The sequence below is a fragment of the Bidens hawaiensis genome, unplaced genomic scaffold (genome assembly GCF_021521415.1).
Source record: "Bidens hawaiensis isolate Kalapana, Puna unplaced genomic scaffold, B.hawaiensis_p1.1 tig00010384_1, whole genome shotgun sequence".
Classification (NCBI taxonomy): domain Eukaryota; kingdom Viridiplantae; phylum Streptophyta; class Magnoliopsida; order Asterales; family Asteraceae; genus Bidens; species Bidens hawaiensis.
Genome location: NW_027491789.1, coordinates 263,887 through 287,561, shown reverse-complemented (window position 1 = coordinate 287,561; position 23,675 = coordinate 263,887). Strand labels below are relative to the sequence as shown.

The window sequence follows — 23,675 nt, the reverse complement described above, 5'->3', positions numbered from 1 at the left end:
TTATCAAAAACATGTGTATAATCAATGTTTCAACACAATTATGTAACCACTAGCTTGGTCTAATGGTAAATGAGTATGACATCTAACTAAAAGGTTATGTGTTCTAATCTTATTTGAGACAATTTTAAGTTTATTTTTATACAAAAGTTTTTTACAAAACTTAAATCATAATCAAATAAGCTCATTTATAATTAAATTGTTTAAACCCAACAAAATATTTCTTTTACTTAAGGCCAAAAAAAAGTTCGCCTTTAGCCCAAAAAAATTTTCATTTTTTCGGAGCCGGCCCTGAAATTATGTAATTAATAAATTATCTTAATGAAAAATATCTCCCTAAAAAACCAATCGACAACTTATGATAAAATACAGGGACCAAATGTATCTACTTAACATTATTTAAATTTTTTTTAACCCTAACTCCATTCCAGGTTATGCTTCTGCTAGTTGACACTGGTGGCTGCTGCTTTTGCATCAGTAGACTTGTCAAATAAGTGAATAACATAATCCGTATCAATTTTGCAACAGGTATTTTTCTTTCATAAACAATATGTTATGTGTTTTTGTGTTTCATTTAGGGTGTGCACAGTTTGGTTCGGTTATTAGCCTCAACCAAATTAACAAATGGGACGGTTAATAACCTAAAATTAAATTTGGGCTAAAACCTTTTACTTTGAAATACATGAAGTGGAAGTGGGTGCATAAGTACATGAAGTGAAAGTACAAATACATGAGAATGAGGTATAAAGTGGTATAAAAGCTACAAATATATAAAAATATGAAGTGTTCGGTTTGGTTCGGTTAACCTAGGGTACAAAAGATAACTGAAACGATTTTCGGTTAATTTCCATTCGGTTTTGTCGGTTAACGGTTCAATTATTGCTCACCCTAGACGTTCATCTAATATGTTTAACCCCATTACTAAACATACCAATCCTATTATTTGTTGCTAGTTTTTGGTGGGAGCATGGGACAATGTCATTTAGGAATCAGATTGCTTTTGATAATTTATTATAAGCACTAGGAATGTAATCAAGATTTACATTATAATGCTTACTTTAGCTCTTAAAGTGTAAAGGCTAATGTTCTTGCATGTTGAGTTGTTTCTGTACATTTGGAGACTTTTGGGCTGTTACAATATTCATATAGGTTCCGTTCTTGTGTTCTATAGTTCAAATGATTTTGTTTATTAATGCCTGTTATATTCAAATTCAAAGTTAATAAACTTTAAAGGGATGTTATATTCGGACACTAGCCTGCCAAGGCCTATACGAGGTGAATAGGCTTGATGTATCATATAGAGCCTGCCAAGGCCTATACGAGGTGAATAGGCTTGATTTATATTCGGACAAATAACCAATGTCCGACTTGTATAGAGCTATATGACTTGTATAGGTGGCTATATGATCTGTTTAACTCTACACAACTTGTGTAGGCCTATACGAGTCATATACTTTACTAGCTAGTCACTGACCTCGTGTGTGTATAGCGCGCATGCCAACTTTAAATTTTAACTATCATGTATTATGCTTCATTTGTGTGTGTTTGTATTAAACAGAGTTCATCTCATATAGATTTTCACGGTAGCTAATATTGCAGCCAACAAGAATATCGTAAGATGGATAGAATCAGCAGACTTCCTAGAGGCATAATCGAATCCATATTATGTCTCATACCGATTCAAGAGGCAGCAAGGACGAGTATCCTCTCTAAGGAATGGAGGTATCATTGGCTCAAAATCCCTAAACTTGAGTTTATTCAAGATATATTACAAGAATCAACCGATGAGTTTGATGGGGCTGAAGGGGTTGAGCCGTCCGTATTGGAGCAATCGTTTAACCAACCAAGTGAAAGGAAAGAAATGACGAGCAGGTGTAAACTTTTCTATGCTATATACCAAATTCTGTTAATGCACCAAGGTCCAATCCATGGGTTCGGCCTTCGTATGCATGTCGATGACTCCTGTGTTGAGATTGACCATATATTACTTCACTTATCGAAGAAAAATACCGTCAAGAAATTAAAACTTGACTTGAACGGGAACTATATGTTACCCTTCTCTCTTCTCGTTACGTCAGTTAACAGACCTGTTTCTCACTGATTGTGTACTCTTAAACTTCAATCTCATTCACTGGATTCGGTAGCCTGACAACCTTATGTTTGCAAGATATATGCGTAAGTCAAAAAGAGCTTATGCGTCTTTTAACCAATTGTACGTCACTTAAGAGATTGGATCTTGTAAGTTCCTAGAATAACAATCTCATGTGTTTCATAACTTTGGCTTAATATTGTCGTTTTTGCAGCTGTCTGACGGTGGAACTATCGATGAGTGTCAAGATTGCACAATTGCTGATCTCTTTGAGTGTGTACCAAACATTGAATATTTGTCTCTTATGTTTTTCATCTTCACGGTAATTCTATTCACATGGTTTATACTTGATTATAATTTGGTTTAATAATTAGTTATCACTAAAATCTGGCGTCCTACGGTTCAAGATATTTTATCCGCTTCCGAAAGAGATTTCAATAAGATTTGTCCACTTGAAATACATGTGTTTGGAATGGGTATGGTTTCGTCACAAATATGCGGTACCTTTTCTTGTTCTTTTGATTAAAAGCTCCCCAAACTTGGAGAAACTGAAGCTAGAGGTAAATAACACGAATCTATATATATTTTATTTGTTTATTATTTTAGAGTAAACTGCAGTTTTCGTTCCTGTGGTTTGTCCAAATCTGCGATTTTCGTCTCTGTGGTTTGTCCAAATCTGCAATTCACTAACCTTGTTAAGTCTGGTCGTTAAGGGGCTGAGTTGTATTTGGGGAGAAACCCCATCAGCATATTTAGACAAACCACATGAACGAAAACTGCAGTTTACTCTTATTTTATTTTTACGCTCACACAAGATACTTGATGTAGCTTTCTATAGAAGACTTGTTTGAAGAATCTGAGACTGGCTCCGCTACACTCGAAGATTATTCAAATGTTACGTTGGAGCATCTTAAGGAATTAGATATTCTAAATTTTGGCAACAAGGATAATGAGTTACTTGTTGTAAAGCTTATATTGGCCAAGTCACCTGTTCTAAAGACCGTTAGGATACTTCTATACGATAAGTTTGATGAGGATGATAAGTTGGAGATTTCAGAAGGACTTTTAAGCTTCCGGAGCGCATCACCTGTGGTAGAATTCATTGTTAGTTAAATCCAATCAATCGCGCACTTTGTTGTTTTTTTGTTGATTTTTAATGAAACGAATAACTGTATTTTGATCTCATGTTGGATGATATTTTGAGATGAATCGATTTTGTTTTGACCCGGCATATGATAGATATATATACTCTCTATCTTTGTGTGTATTAAATGAGTTTATTACATATATAGATAAGTATATTAGTGTAGGTAATTAAATTTTAGGGCAGTTGAAACAACTCAACCAAGTATCATATATAGCCTTGTTGTGGTTGTCGGGTCTTTATGATCGGAACAATTCTTGGGTAGGGGAAAACCGCAGAGATATTCGTTATATTGATGGATCCGTGAAGATTTGCAATTGATTTCCTAATGGAATTTGTCCTGACAAGTTGTTGTGTCATGTGTGAGGTACTGAGCACCCCGTGGAGCCAACATACGTGTATCTAGATTAAAACATTTTTTTCGAACAACTAAATATTTATATATTGTATGATTTGAACCCATGACCGACCTGTTGTTTAACTTCCTAATCACTTTACTATAAAAATATAAATACTATAAAAATAATAGTTTTTTGTGAAACCTCCCTCCATAAAATAGTCGCATGTAGATGCAATTGAAACCTCATGCAATCAGGTATTCACCTTCCCATCTTGCTGCATCTGCCTCTGTTGGTTTTTCCAGAGTGTTTGTTTGGCTATCAGTTTTAGTTTTTCAGAACAGAATCCGAACGTTATATATCTCTTAATCTTTTAGTTTTTAGGGTCACTAGCTTCAATTACAGTGGTGTTGAAAGTTATGATTGTATTCATGTTTTCTGTCACCACTCACCAGTAGTTGTATAGTTGTCGATAGTTACTTTATTGGGTTGTCTTTTGTCTATATTGTTGGTAGACCAATTTCCTCAATATCAGTGCTTGGTTGGGGTTTATAGTTTTACTTTATATCTTGTCTAGATTCGTAATGCGAAGTTTACAGTTTCTTATATTTATGTGAAATTGTTATGGTTCGCTTTGTTTCTATTGAATCTAAATTTAATGTTTTATGTTGCGTTTCATCATAATTTGGATGATGCTCGTATATTTGCGCTAACCTAACGCACATTCCAATTTGGAGAGGAGAGGGACAACATTCGCCGACGATCATTGGAGGCTGATCTGATCTTCAGTTCTTCACCGTTGTCATCTTCACTTTCGATATTTAATTTCTCAATGCAACTACTCAGGTACAGTAATCTTCTACCCTTTCTGCACTTATTTCATAAACACTTCCAGATTTTAATAATTAATAATAATAATAATAATAATTTGGTTTTCTAAGCTACTGTAATGTATTTTCTAATAAATTACTTAGGTTAATCATTATTTTGAATAAGAGTTCAAATGATTTTATTCTACTGCTCTGTAACCACATAGATGTGATTTCCAAAAGATACCTACACAATGTCCCATATGTATGGAAAAGTTTCATTACATGGACAGTTTGCACAGACTCAATTTTGTTAATTTTGGACACCCTGACCATTTAATTATGACACAACTTGCCATTTGCTTATTTGACTTTGTTTAGCTTACCTATTTAAGCCTAATCACCTGGCCTGCAAATTGAACCAAGAAATATAAACAAGTTTAGCATGTCAAAGTTTTAGGTAATAACTGTCAAAACGGGTAACTGGTAACCGGTAAAATTATGGGTATGGAGGAAGTAGCCACATGTATAACTGGTAAAATTTGTAAACACCTATTAATTGCTCTTTACCAATTTTAGATGGTCTTTTTAATTTTTAACTTTTTATAGCGAGATACATTTCACGAGAACACGCCACCGACAGAGAGGACCCTGAATACATTTCTTCGCTGGTTGCTGCAACTTTTAATGCAATGCAAAGTGGGGTTAATGATATTGTTTGGTTAATGCAGGTAAACAAAAAAAATAGTCTTATCAAGTGATGGTGTTTGGTTATTTATTTATTAATATTGTGTGTGCAGGGATGACTATTTGATTTGCATATGGTCCATACTGGAGGCCTACACATATGCAGGTACTAACAATGAAGTTAATACTTAAATAATTAATTAGTTTTGAGGGAAATTTCTGATATGAAATAACTTATTTCAGGCACTTCTAAAATCAAATGTAGTCACCGCTTTTTACGTAGTCTTCACCGAGTGAAGTACCGGTGGCTATTCTTGGTTTAATGGAAGCAGGTAAAAAAATATTACAAGGAACACAACTATCTAATAGTTGCAAATACTATAGTTGTATAGTTTGCATTGGGCTGAGTCAATATTTGTAGAGGTCCAAACTTTTCTTATACAAAAGTCAACAGGAGATCAAAAGTGGAATTAACAACGAGGGGCATGTTTGACCATTTGGTTAAACTATTAGATGGGAACACTGGTAATAACGAGTAGCCCGTACGCTAATAATGTTGTGGTTCTCTTAGTGGAACTCATTTTTGGACTTTATTAATTTGGCTTTTCATAGTTAGTGTAACCCATCTTTATATTTATTAAATATAATACAAAATAAATAATAAGAAAAACACCCATGAAGCTAATATGAGCAGAAGACCTCAATGAAAATTGTTAGCAACAAAGCAAAAATTATATGAGTATATATATATGATTAAGTAGATCAGCCAAAATACTTGGAAATCGTGTTAGGATGTTGGAAATCGTGTTAGGATGTCAAAATATTTTCTAACAAATTTTAAATATTTATTTATATTATATGTCGTCTAAGTTACAGGTTACATATGTATTTGATTATATAATTTTATAAATTATTAATATGTTTTAAAAATAATTTTTACACGGGTATATAGACTAGTATAGCATATACGTTGATCTAGATTAAAACATTGAATTGTGCTTGGTGGATTAGTTAAATTGTCGTTTAATTCTTGAATTCAGCATGGCACTCACACACTCATGCTTAGGGCATTCGTAGTGGTTTCATAAAAAAATGAATGTCCTCTCACTTGATTGTCACATAAGTAAAAAACGTCAAACTAAAAAGATTCAAAATGATTTTACACGTACCGTATAACTAAAATGATATCTGAATAATTTAAATAATTAAATGGTTTTTTCTTTTTATAGTGAGGTGGCTTGGAGTCATGTCCTACTATAGATGGTAGGAGTACCAATCTCACACCAAAGTATCTTTAACCTAATCTTTCTATCCACGTCAAATTTTCACCAATCTATTTTTTAGGTGTGAAAATAATTTTTCATATATTTTATATTTTGATTTTTCTTTAACTAAACTATTATTAAATTAAAATAACATAATAAAAAATAATAAAATTAACTACGTATTACTCTCATCTCAATGTTTAGCGATTTCTTACTTTTGAGCTAAACAATTCAATACCGCCCAATCAAATCTGTTTGGCGATAATGTGTAATAGTATTAAATGAAAAATAAAATTATATATCAAATAAATCACATGAAATATAATAATAATAATAATAATAATAATAATTAAATTTGTTGGTTTTTTTAACCAAAAAATAATAATACAGTAAGAGCTTGTGACATAGCATGTTATCCGTCTGTCCTCTGTTTCGATGTAAACGCTTTAAATTTCAATGGATTTAATTTAAAATTGTTTAAAAACAAATAATTGTAGTAGTAGTAATACTCGTAGTAATAATAATAATAATAATAATAATAATAATAATAACATATGGTATAATAATAATAACATATGGTATGTAATTTACTTGATATGAACCCTAACCTGCTTCGGTGGTGGCTGGCTCGTGGCTTACCGGTTTGCTTATGAAATAAAATAAGTCAATAAACACAAACCATATGCAACAGGTATTTTCATTTTATATTAGCTCTCATAAACAAAATAGATGTTGCTGATTAATGAATTCTGATGACATTTCTGGTACTTTTATAAGCTTTTAGAGGTGTCAGAACTTTCTAATATGTTAGTCTAGGCCTAATCAGGGTGTAAACTAGCCGAGCCCGAGCTCTACTAGGCTTGTTTTTTACTTACAAGAGCTCGAGCTCGGCTTGTGAGTTGGTTTTTCAAACTTTAGCTTGGCTCATTTATTATTTATTAATTATTTTTATATATTTTGAGAAAAACCTTAAACGAGTTAATACACATAAGTCCAAAAGGGGTAAAACTGAAAAATATACAAGGCTCGAGCTTGGGCTCGATAACAAAACGAGCTTTATCTGATGCTCAGGCTTGGCTCGTTTCGAGCTTTTTATCCATCCGAGCTCGAGTAGCTCGCGAGCTATTTATTACTCAAGAATTTGGGTATTTTTGATGACATTTTTGTAATTTATTAGATTTTTTGGGCTGAGAGAACTTTTTTATATTTTCCGTTGTGTTATGAAGATCACATAATTTTGTTATTCTATGACAATGGGTGTAAACGAGCTGAGCCCGAGCTCCACTAAGCTCGAGGTCGGCGCTCGTTTCGAGCTCTTTGTCTAAAGCTCGAGCTCGGACCATGATTTGTTTTTTCAACCTCGAGCTCGTCTAGTTTATTATTTATCAATTAATTTTGTATTTATTTATGATTATTTTTATATATTTTGAGAAAAACCTTCAACGGGCCTAAGCTCGGCTTGAGCTCGTGTTGCTCCTTAAACGAGCTAAAGCTCAACTCGAGCTCGGTTATTAGCCTCAATCGCTTTCCGGTTTAATCAGTTAGGTTTACTTGGTTAATTTATCGGTTCGGTTAATAACAAAAATCAAATTTGGGCAAAGTTTTTACCTAGGAATACATAAAATGAAGGTTTTATATACATGAAATATAAAAACTAGAAACATATGAAAGAATGAATAATTCGGTTCAGTTCATTTTGGTTAACCGAGGGTACTAGAAAATAACCGATTTTAGGTTAATACGGTTAATTTCGGTGTGGTTTCGTCGGTTAATGGTTCGGTTATTGCTCACTCACACAGCCTTAGAATGCTTTATGATAATTTACCATATGCACTAGTATTGTAATCAAAGTTTACATTATCATGCTACTAAAAGTGTAAAGGGTACAGAAAATAAACCGATTTTTGGTTCATTCGGTTTTTGGCTAAATTCGGTTCGATTTCATTGGTTTTCGGTTCGATTATTGCTCACTCTACACAGCCTTAGAATGCTACTTAAAGTGTAAAGGCCTAAAGGGTAGACTTCTTGGTTATGATTTTGTTTGTTTCTAAACATTTGGAGTATTGTTCTTGTGCTGTGAAGTTAACCTTATGTTCTTTATCTAGGGGTATGCAAGAAACCGAAAAAAACCGAACCGAAACAAAAACCGACGGTTTGGTTTTAAGTTTTTGTGCTTACCATATTAATTAGTTTTTGAAAACTTTCTTTTGATCTAAAATTTTCAAGATTAAATGACAAAAACCGAAAAAACCGAAACCGAAACCAAAATGAAAACCGAAAAAACCGAAACCGAACGGTTTCAAATACTCCAAAAACCGAATTTTTGGTTTTCGGTTCGGTTTTAACCAAAAACCGCACCGAACCGCACCACGCACACCCCTATCTTTATCTACGCCCTCGTATTTTATCGATTGACAGCTGCCATGTTCAATATCAAATTCTTATGATATTATGCTTCTTTTGTGTGTGAGTTTGCGTGCGCGTTAAACAAAGTTTATCTTATAAAGATTATCTAACAAATTTTGCAGGCAACAAGAATATCATAAGATGAATAGAATCAGCAGACTTCCTATAGGCATAATCGAATCCATATTATGTCTCATACCGATTCAAGAGGCTGCAAGGACGAGTATCCTCTCTAAAGAATGGAGGTACCATTGGCTCAAAATCCCTAAACTTGAGTTTATTCAAGATATATTACAAGAATCAACCGATGAGTTTGATGGGGCTGGAGGGGTTGAGCCGTCCGTATTGGAGCAATCGTTTAACCAACCAAGTGAAAGGAAAGAAATGACGAGCAGGTGTAAACTTTTCTATGCTATATACCAAATTCTGTTAATGCACCAAGGTCCAATCCATGAGTTCGGCCTTCGTATGCATGTAGATGACTCCTGTGTTGAGATTGACCATATATTACTTCATTTATCGAAGAAAAATACCGTCAAGAAATTAAAACTCGACCTTTATAGGAACTACACGTTACCCTCATTTTTGTTCTCGTTACATCAATTAACGGATCTGTATCTCAATGGTTGTGTTATTGACAATCTACCATCATTCACCGGATTTAGTAGCCTTACAACTTTGAATTTGCAAGAAGTATATATCAGTGAAAAAACGCTTCGACGTCTTTTATTGAGTTGTCCATTACTTAAAAGACTGACTATTGTAAGTTCATAGTAAAATTGAATGTTATGACAATCCTCACGGTCTTTCATAACTCGGCTTATTTTTGTAACTTTTGCAGGCTAGTGACGCTTCAACTATCGATGCTAATGAAGATTCCATCATTGCTAATTTCATGGAGTGTTTACCGGTCATTGAATATCTGTCGGTTTGGTTTTCCTTTTATGGGGTAATTATATCCACATGCTATGTACTTTACTATACTTCGGTCTACTAGTTAATTATTACTAATCATTGTTTTGTTTTTGCTTCAAGTGTTTTATTCCTTCCAAGAAAGGTTTCGACAACATTGGTCCACTTGAAATACTTGTGTGTGGAATGTCTACCTTTTGGTCACATATGTTCGTTACCTTTTCTCGTTCTTTTGATTAGAAGCGCCCCAAATCTCGAAAAACTTAAGCTAGAGGTAAATAGCAAAAAAAAAACACACATTCAAGTATTTTTGTGATATGATTAATTAGTTCAATTTGAGCACAGAATATCAGAGATTATCAGCCTCTAATCTTGGTTCAAGTGTAATTTGATTTTTGCCAAATCACCCCAACTTGACTTAAACCATTATATCGTTGATCAAAATTTTGATACCAATTGTAGAAATTTTGAGCAATGCATCAAGTTTCCTTAACTGTGAGTGAGTGAGTATGCACGAGTCCATCTGTCGGCTTACATACATTATATCCCCTGGGGTCCGTTTCTTAATGGTATTAAGACGCAAGCAAGGGAGGAACAATTTGTATGACTAACAGCGGATTTTGATCAAGTCAGTAATGTAAATTGTACGAGGTACAACAGTGATCAAGTTTAATGACTTTGGGTTTGCTCTAGAAAGCGAGTGAAATATTCATGCATATGAATACCCAGATGGTTAAACCGCATAAAGACTCACAATATCCAGAAATTTAACGCTTGTTATTTGCTTAATTTGATTTTTGGGTGATCAACAAATATAAGGCTTGAGTATGACTGGTTATTACATTTCTGCCATCCTCACCAAGACTTTTGCTAGAGACTAACACCCCTTTCAATTTGGCGTTTCTTTATGTTTATATCACATACTTTACTCTACTGGGTTGTTTTAAGACCTACCAATGCACCAATGCAATTAAGCACACAGACTTTTAAGCTTACTTTTTGCTGAACTTGGGGTCAAAATAATCAATGTACTATCATTTTCTCTTTTTGCTTCAAAAACTCAATATTTTGAGGAGCATAAAAACAAAATAAAGATAAATTTAATCGCCCCAGTTAACTTAAGTTAATAAATAAATGGCTAACCTTCAATCCACAAGTGAATCATAGGACCAAGACATGTAGGCATGTTTCACAAACTTAAATAACCGACATAATTTTTAGCGAGAAAATAATCTAAAAATCTTTTTGGTTTTTCTCTGTACAAACTTTAAAACACAATATTTTTGGTTTTTTAGATTTTTCTGTACAAAAACATAAATCACATTCTTTTTGGTTTTTCAAAAATTTTAAAAAGTTTTTGGTTTTTCTAGATATTTAAAGGGAAAACATTAAATAACAGAAATCACAATATTTTTGAATTTTGAAAATTTTTAATGTTTTTGGATTTTATCTATACAAACGAAAGCACATTCTTTTTGTATTTTCTATACTTTTCACCCCCTAAAATCTAAAACATAAAAATAAGACTAAATTTATAAAGCAATTAAAAGATAATTATCCTAATTTTAGGATCTCAGCAAGGGTCTTCAATCCATTTAAACCAAGCAAAAAAATAAAACGTGTTTTATCAAACGCTTTGGTAAATAGATCGGCTTTTTGAAAATCAGTGTGTACTTTCTCAAGATCAATTAGTTTCTTTTCATAACAATCCCGTATAAAATGATATCGAATCTCGATATGTTTCGTTTTAGAATGTTGTACGGGATTCTTGGTGATACTTATAGCAGCAGAATTATCAATCAAGATGGGAGTAGTAAGAAACTTCAAACCGTAGTCGCGAAGATGTTGTTGTATCCACAGAACCTGGGAACAGCAACTCGAGGCTGCAACATATTCAGCTTCGGCGGTTGAAGTAGAGACCGTTGTCTGCTTCTTACACTGCCAGGAAACAAGCCGGTTTCCTAAAAATTGACATCCTGCAGTCGTTGATTTGAAGTTAATCTTGCATCCTCCATAATCTGAGTCTGAGTAGGCGGTAAAATCGAAAGAATTATCTTTGGGGTACCATAACCCGATGTCAGGATTTCCGCGTAGATATTGCAAAATACGCTTGACCGCTGCCAGGTGAGTCACTCGGGGACTAGCTTGGTACCTAGCACACACACAAACAGCAAACATTATGTCGGGTCGAGAAGCAGTTAAATACATTAGAGAACCAATCATAGCACGATAAAGGGTCGGATCAACGGTATCCTCCAATTCATCCGGTGATAAATTGTGACCCACTGGAAGAGGAGTTGAAGGGATTTTTCTGGCAGTTATCTTGAATCGGCTCAAGACGTCGTTCACATACTTAGTCTGATGAATGAAGACTCCCTTATCAGATTGATGAACCTGCAGCCCTAAAAAGAAATTCATCTCTCTCATCGAGCTCATTTCGAACTTTGTTTGCATGGACTTCTCGAACTCCTTACATAAAGTGTCGTTTGTAGACCCAAATATAATATCATCAACATAAATCTGGACTAGAAGAAGATCATCACCAACAGTTTTATGAAATAAAGTGCAGTCAACAATTCCTCGTTTGAAGTCATTATCCGTCAGATGGTCGGCGAGTGTGCCATACCAAGCTCTCGGGGCTTGATGTAAACCATACAGGGCCTTGTTTAAACGGTAAACATGGTCAGGATAATCAGGATCTTCAAAACCAGGTGGTTGTTGAACAAACACTTCCTCATGTAGTTCACCATTGAGAAAAGCACTTTTGACATCCATTTGATAAACCTTGATATTCTTGTAAGCTGCATAAGCCAGGAAGATTCGAATCGACTCTAATCTTGCAACTGGAGCATATACCTCTGTATAATCAATACCCTCTTGCTGATGAAAACCCTGCACCACTAGACGTGCTTTGTTTCTGACAATTACCCCTCGATCGTCCTTTTTACATTTAAATACCCACTTAGTCGGAATAGCTTTCTTGACTCTAGCAGGTTTGTCTATTAAATCCCAAACACCCAATCGTGCAAACTGCTGTAATTCCTCTTGCATAGCTTCTACCCAAGAAGGATCTTCAAGTGCCTTACGAGCTGTCGTTGGCTCAACTTGAGATAGAAAGCAATTGAATTTAGCAATATTCACAATTCCCGAATAGTGTAAATTAGTGTAAGCACACAATACGTTATTGTCGCTTGACGAAGCAACTTGATGACGTGTACGAACGCCCACATCAAGTTCTCCAATGATATTGTCCTGTGGATGATATCCATGAATCCGAAGAGTAGGATTTTCAGGAACAACAACATTGTCAAATAAATTAGTGTAATGTTCACTCAACTCAGGAGATGAGACATTATCACAATCAAGATCGATAACTTGAATCTCAGCTTGATCATCATCGGAAGAGGTAGAGGCACTATCAATAACAACTGGAGGAACAACTTGAGAATCTTCAGTTGTAGCATCGGGTTGAACTTCATCAGCATTAGTATTTGAAGAGCTTGGAATGTTCAATTGTTCTTCAAAGTAAGCTCTAACCAGATCTTCATCGATGTGATCAGTCGAAGGAGTAAACGAATTAAATAAACTATCGTAGTCAAACATCCAATCTGGACCTTTCCCTTGTGGAGGAGTTGTGTACTTTTGACAATCCACATGGTACCATTCTTCAACACAGCCAGATGTAAAATTAAATACTCTTTTCTTTGGAGACGCATAGCCCAAGAAATATCCTTCGATAGCCTTTTCATCAAATTTACCCGAATCCTTCTTCAACATTGTACACGGACACCCAAATGGTTCCAGGTACTTTAAATTAGGTTTTCTGTTATTTAAAATTTCATAGCTTGTCTTCTTGAGTCGTTTCACTGTTAGAACACTATTAAGTGTATAACAAGCTGTGTTCACTGCTTCATTCCAAAATTGAATAGGAAGCTTTGAATCAGCAAGCATTGTACGTGCAGCTTCAATCAGAGTTCTATTTTTCCTTTCAGCAACACCGTTTTGTTGTGGTACATAAGGTGCACTATATTCTCGATGAATTCCCTTTTGAATACAAAAGAAATCCAAAATAGTGTTTTTGAATTCAGTACCATTATCACACCGGATTCTCCTCACCTTTTGTTTGTACAATGATTCGATCTTGGTAATAAGGTTTTGTACCAAAACGGGTGTTTGATCTTTTGAACTCATAAATAACACCCATGAATATCTTGAATAATCATCTGTCACGACAAGACAATACCAGTCTCCAGAAATACTTGCACGATTCACTGGACCAAACAAATCCATATGAAGTCGTTCAAGAGGAGTATTAATGGAGTTCAATAACTTAGATGGATGTGTCTTCTTCTTCTGTTTGCCCTTCTTGCATGCAACACAGTGATCAGATAACTTAAAGTTCTTTAGTGAGACACCCTCAACTAAGTCATTTGCCATTAAATAATTCATCTTTCTAACATGAATGTGACCCATTCGTCGATGCCACAGAATCGAGTCTTTCTTGGTTGCTTTTGAGACAAAACATGTTTCGATTGATGTTGATATCTTAGAACTCATGTTTAAGACATAAATATCATTTGATCGTGGTGATCGCATGACAACCATGTCCTCGGGAATCACGTAACCCGGTTTCAAGATAAGACACTCTTTGTCAGTAAATATTGTAGTGTACTTTTTATCACAAATCTGCGATACACTCAATAAGTTATGATCAACCTTGTCACAATAATTTACTTTTTCAAATGTAATATGACCATTTGAAACGTCACCCTCTTGTGTGATCATACCCCCAGAGTTCCCAGCAAACGCTACATAACCACCTTGAATATTTCTTACGTTGGTTAAAAGGTCGAGATTTCCAGTGATATGATGAGAACACCCGCTATCCATGATCCAGTTTTCACCAGAAATGGTCTTGGATGAACCCTACACATAAACAAAAATGATTAGTTCAAAAAGACAGCCCAGGCCTCAGTCTTGGGCACCTTTTGGTTTTCTCTTTGATCATTAACTTTAACAGTTTTCAATTGTTGTTCAGCCACTTGGGAATAAGTTACAGGCTTTTTAGACTTTTGTCTTAAATAAGCTGCCTGAACAATGTTTGAATTCCTGTTTTGACATAAAGGTTCAGTTGGAATGAATTTTGGTTTCACTTGACCGTGTGTCTCATTGATCTGAAACACCTTCCGAGGATTTGTTGAAACCCGTTACGAATCTAGCCGCTATGATACATCGATTATACAATACGAATCTAAACGTTAAATTATTACTTTATTGATAAATATGGAAGAATACATTATGGTGGATGGAAATAACTTATGGAGAGCATAATTTAAATATGTACACCTACAAATGAGCATGAATATGCCTATTTATAGGCCAAAGCACCAATTCGTTAATTTAGTCTAATTCGTTATATCTTCATAACGAATTAGACTCCATTCGTTATGATTCCATAACGAGTGATGATAACTTAACAAACCAGCCTCCATTCGTTATATTACATAACGAATGGGCTTATAAACTTAACGAACTAGCTCTCATTCGTTATGCTACCATAACGAATGAGCTTATACCTTAACGAACTAGCCTAGCATATAACGAATAGACCTCATTCGCTATACAAACCATAGCGAATGGGCCATTTACAATAAATAAACAATCTAGACTATGTATAACTTATTCGAATGCTACGGACAACCATTTCGTGCACTAACATTTATGTTGTATTTAACTTGTTAATTATTCTTATGTCAAAATTAAGGGTGCAAACGAGCCGAGCTCGACCAGGCTCGAGCTCGGCTCGTTTCGAGCTCCATTCCAAAGCTCGAGATCGGCTCGTGAGTAGATTTGTCAAACTCGAGCTCGGCTCGTTTACCTTTTATAAGTTATTTATTAAATAATATAATTATTTTTAAAAAAAAATTCTATTATAATTTTTTGTATAAAATAATATATATTATTTACTTATTTTTATTTATTTTATAACATGATATATATATATATATATATATATTAATAATTATTAAAATTATATTTTAAAAAAATTATATAAATGGGAGGCTCGTTTAGGCTCGCGAGCAAGCTCGAGCTCAATAAGTGAAGCTCGGGCTCGTTAATTAAACGAGCTTACTTTTAGGCTTGAGCTCGGGCTCGGGCTCGATTAAGCTCGGCTCGTTCGAGCTTTTTAACGAGCCGATCTCGAGCAGCTCGGCTCGTTTGCACCCCTAGTCAAAGTGCACTCACACAAGACGCTTCGTGTAGGTTGCTGAAGATCACTTTGATGATATTGTAAGATTTATAGGCTTCTCTAAACTAAAAACTTATTCAGATATTTCGTTGGAGCATCTTAACGAATTAGAGATTACGGATTTAAGTGATCCAAAGAACGGTTTGGCTTTTGTGAAGCTTATTTTGGCCAAGTCACCTGTACTAAAGAAGGTCAAGATATCTCTATGGGATCAGTTGAATACGGATGAAAAACTGCAGGTCTCGAAAAAACTTTTAAGCTTCCCATGTGCATCACCCTTGGTGAAAGTCATTATTAGTTGATATCAATTAGTCGCATCACTTTATGGATTCGTTGGTTGTTCAGTGAAACGATTGGTTTTGTTTCGATTCGATATGGGATGTTGAGAATCATGATATTTCGCAACTTGAATTTGTCTTGTGAGTTATGCTACCATGCTAGTTATTGACTTATTGTTCCATACTTGAACTCATGTATCTTCTCCTGTTGATCATTTTACTTATCTTAATGTGCACTATGAGAAACTAATCACCTATAGGCTTACTATGTTTGTCGTGTGGCCTTACGCGCTTGAAACACAGCTGGTTTCACCGCAACTACATACACCATTAAGCCATCAAGTGCGCCATATACGCTTCTTTTAAAAGTGTCCTTTGCCTAGTTTCTTGGTTCAATTAACCAAATTAGTGTAGTGAATCAGAAATTTTTTGTGTGGGCAGAAGCACATGACAGAGATATATACATTTGTGTAGTTGAATAAAGAGCTAGAGAGTGGAAGCAGGGGTGTGCATGGTTCTGTTATTAGCCAAAACCGAAGTCATCGGTTAATCAATCTTATTAGCCAGTTGATTTTTGTTTAATTCGGTTCGGTTTATTCATTTCGTTTGTTGGTTTCTGGTTCGGTTGATAACCAAAAACTAAATTTTGGCTTTTTTCTTCTTAAAATACATGAGATGGAGCCATGGAGGCATATATATACATGAAATGAAGGTATAAATACATGAAGTGGAGATATAAATACATGGCTGAAGGTATAAAATAAGATTTACATGAAATGGAAGAAAAAGCTAGAATATATGAAAATAAGAATTATGCAGGGTACCAAAAAAGACCGATAACCAATTGTTGTTAATTCGGTTTTTGATTAATTTTGGTTTGGTTTTGGTTAATGCTCACCCCTAAGTGTCAGTATCTGAAATGACAGTAATATGTCTAGAATAAAATAACCAATTTAACTCATTATTAGGAAGTCTACATATTTTCCGTGATTTTATATAATTCTGTTTAAATTATTAATTTTTACGTTTTCTAATTTTATAGTAATAAAAAAATAATAAGGAAGAGGAGAATAACTTGCAACAAAAACAATGGACACATAAGTAGTAACACACTTCTTTATACAAATTTATTACAGTACATATAATACAGTCATACATAAGCAGTCTCAAGAAACACAATCTTAAAAATAAAAACTTATACAAGACCTGTGTCTGTAATTCCCAGCATATATCTCACAAAATAAAATAATAATCATGAAAAACAAAATGCTTTTGATCAAGTCGAAGCCGAGTCTTTAGTGGTTGATGGGTTAAACGGTTTCTGTTCCGCACACGTGAGCACCTCGTGGGGCCCAGCATACTCACGGCCGAGACCCATCAAGTCAAGATAATACAAGTAATGTGTGATGATGGTGTTCATGTCATCAATATCACCTTTGCCACACGTGCGTTCGCCATATAGGATATTCATGGTGCACCCGAATCCAGGAAATCTGTTCCCCGCAGTGTCGTTTTTGGTGGGCTTGTATGACCCGACCATGCAGTCGTGGGCCGATGGTTGACCCTTTTTTAAAGGGGTGATCCATTGAAAGATTGCAGCTTGAAAGGCTAAAGTGGCGTTTTGTTCAAGGTATTCGGGGTGGTGCAAAAGATCGGCTTTTATGCAGTCGCCAATGTAACCGTAGTTGTAGTTCCTGAAACAGCTCAACGGTTAAGGGTTTTGTATGATTCGCTTATGAAATTTTTTTATCTATAAATGAAGCTAGGTAAAAGTTTCAATAAAAAAAAATGAGTTAAATGAGTTGACTAAAGTGTATTTGGATGTGTAAACAATCTATAAAAATTCTATTCGAAAGATTAGATTTTTATTAACACAAATTAAGGGGTGCAAACGAGCCGAGCCCGAGCTCGGCTCGTTTAACTTACACAGAGCTCGAGCTCGGCTCGTTTCTCGCTCTATTTTCAATGCTCGAGCTTGGCTCGTGAGTGGATTTTGAAGCTCGAGCTCAGCTCGGGCTTGGCAAGTTTACTATTTATCAATTATTTTTATATAATTATAATTATTTTTATATATTTTTTCTAATATAGTTTTGTGTATAAAATAATATATATTATTTAGTTACTTTTATTTATTTTTTCATAACATTATATATATTAATTAATAATTATTAAATATATATTTTAATAAAATTATATAAAGGCTTGTTTAGGCTCGCGAGCCGGCTCGAGCTCGATAAGTGAAGCTCGGGCTCAGGCTCTTTTATTAAACGAACTTATTTTAGGCTCGAGCTCGGGGTCGGGCTCGTTTATTAAACGAACTTATTTTAGGCTCGAGCTTGGGGTCGGGCTCGATGAAGCTCAGCTCAATCGAGCTTTTTAATGAGCCGATCTCGAGTAGCTCGCACGTAGCTCGGCTCATTTGCACCTCTACAAACTAATATTTGCAGTCATATCTGATATATTAATTATTTTAACAAAAAAACTCGTTAAATGGGTTGACTAAATGGTATTTGGATGCGTAAAAAATCTAAAAATAATTTTATTCAAAAGATTTAGATTTTTATTGACACAAACTAATATTTGCAGTCATATCTGATATATTAATTATTTTTTAAAAAAAAAAACTCGTTAAATGGGTTGACTAAATGGTATTTGGATGCGTAAAAAATCTAAAAATAATTTTATTCAAAAGATGTAGATTTATATTGACACAAACTAACATTTGCAGTCATATCTGATATATTAATTATTTATAAAAAAAACTCGTTAAATGGGTTGACTAAATGGTATTTGGATGTGTAAACAATCTAAAAATAATTTTATTCGAAAGATTAGATTTTTATTGAAACAGACTAATATTTGCAGTCATATCTGATATATTAATTATTTTTAAAAAACCTCGTTAAACGGGTTGACTAAATGATATTTGGATGCTTAAAAAATCTAAAAATAATTTTATTCGAAAGATTTTATCGAAACAGACTAATATGTGCAGTCATATCTGGCAAAAAGCGAACCCAACCCGTTTTGACCCTTAAAAATAGTCGCATATTGACGAACTACCAGAATGAGTACTTTGTAGTGCAAAAAAGGAAAGAATATAATTTATATATTTTCATACCAAAAGACGGGCAAAGCACCACGACCAAAATACAGAGCACCAGGGGCACAAGGGTAAGTGTATTTGTAGTTATCGTCACAATAATCTTGCATCGGGCTCATTTCTTTGTTGTAGCATAATCCCCATGCTGTCGGCCCACCAGTTGCCACTCCATATCCACCTAAATAATTTACAACAAAAAAAATGTTATTTTCCATTTTGGAGTTAGGGACTTCATATTGTAATAGTCCACGTATTTTTAAGGGGGCGTTGTGATGTCGTTTATGAAAGTGATTATTTCAACTATTATAAACATAGGCAATATACATTTGTCTTAATAATAAGTTTCTTACATTAACTATTTACCTACCGCTGTTAAAAAATAAACTATTTACCTACTCGATATATCATACGTTGACCCGAAATAAATAGAAATTATAAACTGATTTAAGTGGAAAGACGGGCGGATTGGATAACATATCAAAACAAAGTCGTATGGAAACGAGTCAGGTCGGATTGACCAACAAGACGAAAATCATTTTTTTACTATTTAAATGATATAAACAATAAATGTATTTGTTAGGATTATACAAACATTATTATCCCGTTGGATAAAGGTACGGTGTGCCTACATCCCACCCTCCCCAGATCCTACTTATAGCTTTGCTGTTGGTGGGACTTAACTGGGTATGATTGATTGATTGATTGATAAAAACATTATTATTACAAGAACAATCTAATTTTTTGAATAAAAAAGAAGTTTAGGGGCTTATACGCATCAAAAAGACTTTTAGTAACGTCAAAATTTATGACCATTTGACCCTTTTACCAAATAATTTATTTTGACTCATTCGTAAGTGGATCAAAATTGTCAACTCTACACATAACACAATTCTTTTGTATAAGAAATATTTTTACGGTTTTACGCACTAAAAAATGACTTTTGGTGACCCGTACCTTTTTATCTAAAATGTTTTACGCAGCCCAAATTGACCCGACTCATAAGTGAGTCAAGATCACCACCTCTACACATAACAAGATTCCTCAATAACAAAGATTAAAGAACGAAAGTAAAACCGTTAAAAAAGTATAAACTTACAAGAAGTTTGACTTCCAACATGAGCAAGAAAAGCAGCAACCTCCAACATTTGCGTCGTCTTGTTACCCGTGGTACCAAACCCTCGGGGCTGATAAATGGCTGAAGCAGTGATAAAAGATTTAAAATCCCAAAACCCGACAGCGTGTGCCACCGGAGTGTTCCTTTTCGAAAAAAGATTCTCAAACTGATAATAATCGAAATACTGCGATATTGTTAGGTTGCAGCAGTATTCTGACCACCCTTTACATTCCCAACCTTGATCACACACTTTTTTCCCCTTAACTTTTTTCACCAATACAGGTGAAGTATCGGCGTCCGCAAGTGAAACTATTATGAATAGTACACTAAACACCACAAGACACACATGTTTAGTCTTCATTCTTGTTTTCTGCAATAAAACGAAAGAAGCATAGAACATCCGGTTACTATCAAACTCATTTCATTGAAAAAGATATGAAAGAATACAACTTTATAGACACTCGAGTGCTTGGAATAATAAAAAGGGATAATATTAATACCTAATAGTATTTTAGATCATTTTCTTGTTTTATTTGTTTTTAGTAAAAAGGATTTGGATGAATATATAATACAAAAATATATAATACCCAAAAGGGATTACTCAATAAATCAAATCTGGTAATAATATAAAGTTACTTTTTCCTTGATTATTTGGACATTTGGTAACAAAATACAAATAACAAATCTGGTAATAATATTAAGAGACACAGATGCTTAAATTAATAACAAAATTTGTTTCCTTTTAGGGTTCCAAAAAACACCCAATAATAATGAATCAAACTCTTTTTCTTGATTATTTGGGCATTTTTGACAAGATTGCTTGAAATAACAAGTTCCATATGCTAAAAGAAGCTAAAACAGCATACCCATTAACAAAGTTTGCATCTTTTTAGAATTTTTATAAAAATCTTAAATAACCCAAAATATCAAATACTAAAAAATCAAATCATTTTTTTTTTAATTTATAGTAATTCTTTGTGAAATTATTAATCATAATAAATGAAGCTCCTTTTCTTGAATATTTGGGCATTTGGTCAAGATTGCTTAAAACAAGATCCATATGCTAAAATGAGCTAAAACTACATACCCATTAAGAAAATTTGTATCTTCATATAGTTTTAACAAAAATCTTTAGAGGACCAAAACACCCAATAATACATCAAGCACCTTTTCTTGATTATTTGAGCATTTTTGTCAATATTGCTTAAAACAACAAGATCCAGATGCTAAAATGAGCTAAAACAACATACCCAATTGCTAAAATCTTTAGGGATTTTATAAAAATCTTGAAATAACAAGTTCCAGATGCTAAAAGAAGCTTAAAACAACATACCCATCAACAAAGTTTGCATCTTTTTAAAATTTTTATACAAATGTTGAAAAACCCAAAATACCAAATACTAAAAATCAAATCAATTAAGTTTCTTAAAAATGCATAAATCATAAAGTACAAATGACAATTAAAACAATAAACCCATCAACAAATTATGTTTCCAATTAGGATCTTACAAGCAGTTTTCTTTTTTTTTTATATAATCAAGATCTATGTGAATTCAAGAAAGTATAACAAAAACACCCAATAACAAATCAAGCTCCTTTTTAAAATATTTGGGCATTTGGTCAAGATTGCTTAAAACAACAAGATTCATATGCTAAAATGAGCTAAAAAAACATATCCTTTTAACAAAGTTTGCATCTTTTTAGAATTTTTATAAAAATCCTGAAACAACCCAAAATACCCAATACTAAAATCAAGTTAATCTCTTGATTTGAGAGCATTTGATGCAATTTTCTTGTATATTGTATAATACAAAAAAATAGTAAAAAAAAGATTGCTTGATACAATAAGATCTAGATGCTGAAATGAGCTATAACAACATACCCATTAATAAAAAGTTGCTACTTTTTAGAGTTTTTATATAAATCTATAAAAAAAATACCCAATACTAAAATCAAGTTAATCTCTTAATTTGAGAGCATTTGATGCAAGTTATGAGACAATCTAATCTTAATAACAGAGATCTAATCTATGTGAATTGAAGAAAGTATGCTAAGAAACTTACTGAAGATGAAGACTTGTCCCAAAACAAGAAGTGATATTTGTGTGATATTAGATGAAAATGGAAGTGGGTTATGTAGGAATAATAATAATAATAATAATGATAATAATGTTGCTTGTAGTTACCTTTGACTCCAAGCAATGAAGGAAGGTGTGATGTGTGTGTTTGTGAGTGTGTGTTAAAGCATCTCTGTCAAGCTTGATGTTATTAAACAACAACAACAACAAACAGGCTGGATTTTAAATATAAGGTAAGCTTTCAATCACGACTCACCAACTATAGATACAACTGAACTCGCCACCGACAACTCACTGAGTTTGAAGAGTTTCACTTTAACTAGAGAGTGTCGGTTTGTTTATAACACGTTGCTCAATATTATTTTTTTTAAAGGTGACCCAACGAGAAAAGATCACCGCCACTGACCCAGTGTCCCAGTTTAGTCGTATAGAGCATTTAAGTGCCTTCAGGTTATATCTAGTTTTGAGAAAAACACATTCGCCTAAAGGCCGATGCCCTCAGGATCATATCAGAGATTAGGGGTGTGCGTGGTACGGTTCGGTGCAGTTTTTGGCTAAAACCAAACCAAAAGCAAAAACTTCGGTTTTTGGAGTTTTTGAAACCGTTCGGTTTCGGTTTTTGTTTTTGTTTCGGTATCGGTTTGGTTTTGGTTTCTTCGGTTTCTGCCATTTGAAATTGAAAACTTTATGGCGAAAAAAAAGTTGACAAAAAATAACGAATTTAGGTATAAATAATTTTGTTAATTGTAAAATAATAGACTGTTATACATTTGATCATATATATTGAAGTTAATGTTTGTTAAATTCTTATAAATTACTTAATATAAAATACAAAGAAAAAAAAATTAGGAATTCGGTTCGGTTCGGTTTTTTTACATGCAAAACAGAACCGAACTGTTAGTGCGGTTCGGTTCGGATGCAAAACAGAACCGAACTGTTAGTGCTTTTCGGTTCGGTTATTATGAATTCGTCGGTTTTTGTTTCAGTTCGATTTTTTTAGTTTGGCTTTTTCTGGTTTTTTGGTTTCGGATAAGTTTTTTGGGTTTTTTGCACCTATCTCTCTTAAGAGCTTTCATATTAAAGTTCTTATCAAAAATATTTTTTTTACATATATTCTAAAAGTTTAAAGATGGTTGGAAACACTCCACATCCAAATTGGTAGGCGATTGGTAAATTTACCAATTCATTATAACAATTGGTAAAAAT

At 33.8% G+C, this 23,675-nt stretch overlaps 2 protein-coding genes, 1 long non-coding RNA gene and 1 pseudogene across 5 annotated transcripts; 3 read left to right on the top strand and 1 right to left on the bottom strand.

Annotated features, from left to right (window-relative positions):
* The first annotated feature begins 343 nt into the window (after positions 1–343).
* Positions 344–16,532, top strand: LOC143535063 (F-box/FBD/LRR-repeat protein At1g13570-like). The gene is made up of 5 exons (XM_077029397.1): positions 344–525; positions 8,858–9,497; positions 9,577–9,704; positions 9,783–9,921; positions 15,912–16,532. The coding sequence occupies exons 2-5, from the start codon at positions 8,877–8,879 to the stop codon at positions 16,197–16,199; spliced, it is 1,176 nt and encodes a 391-aa protein (XP_076885512.1). The 5' UTR covers positions 344–525; positions 8,858–8,876; the 3' UTR covers positions 16,200–16,532.
* LOC143535062 (F-box/FBD/LRR-repeat protein At1g13570-like) lies at positions 1,480–3,297 on the top strand (annotated as a pseudogene). Its single transcript, XR_013135653.1, has 4 exons — positions 1,480–2,235; positions 2,301–2,408; positions 2,494–2,646; positions 2,915–3,297. The product of XR_013135653.1 is annotated as an F-box/FBD/LRR-repeat protein At1g13570-like (transcript).
* On the top strand, positions 4,303–5,235 carry LOC143535007 (uncharacterized). The gene is made up of 3 exons (XR_013135640.1): positions 4,303–4,414; positions 4,987–5,108; positions 5,178–5,235. It is a non-coding gene; the product is annotated as an uncharacterized LOC143535007 (long non-coding RNA).
* Positions 16,533–17,273: 741 nt separating the features above from the next.
* LOC143535061 (chitinase-like protein 1) lies at positions 17,274–22,752 on the bottom strand. 2 transcript variants are annotated; one of them, XM_077029396.1, is made up of 4 exons: positions 22,578–22,752; positions 20,375–20,762; positions 19,297–19,456; positions 17,274–17,869 (listed from the first exon to the last, which is right to left on the bottom strand). In XM_077029396.1, the coding sequence occupies exons 2-4, from the start codon at positions 20,751–20,753 to the stop codon at positions 17,452–17,454; spliced, it is 957 nt and encodes a 318-aa protein (XP_076885511.1). In that variant the 5' UTR covers positions 20,754–20,762; positions 22,578–22,752; the 3' UTR covers positions 17,274–17,451. The 2 variants fall into 2 exon arrangements, with proteins under 2 accessions (XP_076885511.1, XP_076885510.1); XM_077029395.1 differs by having other exon boundaries at positions 22,456–22,658.
* Positions 22,753–23,675: the final 923 nt, after the last annotated feature.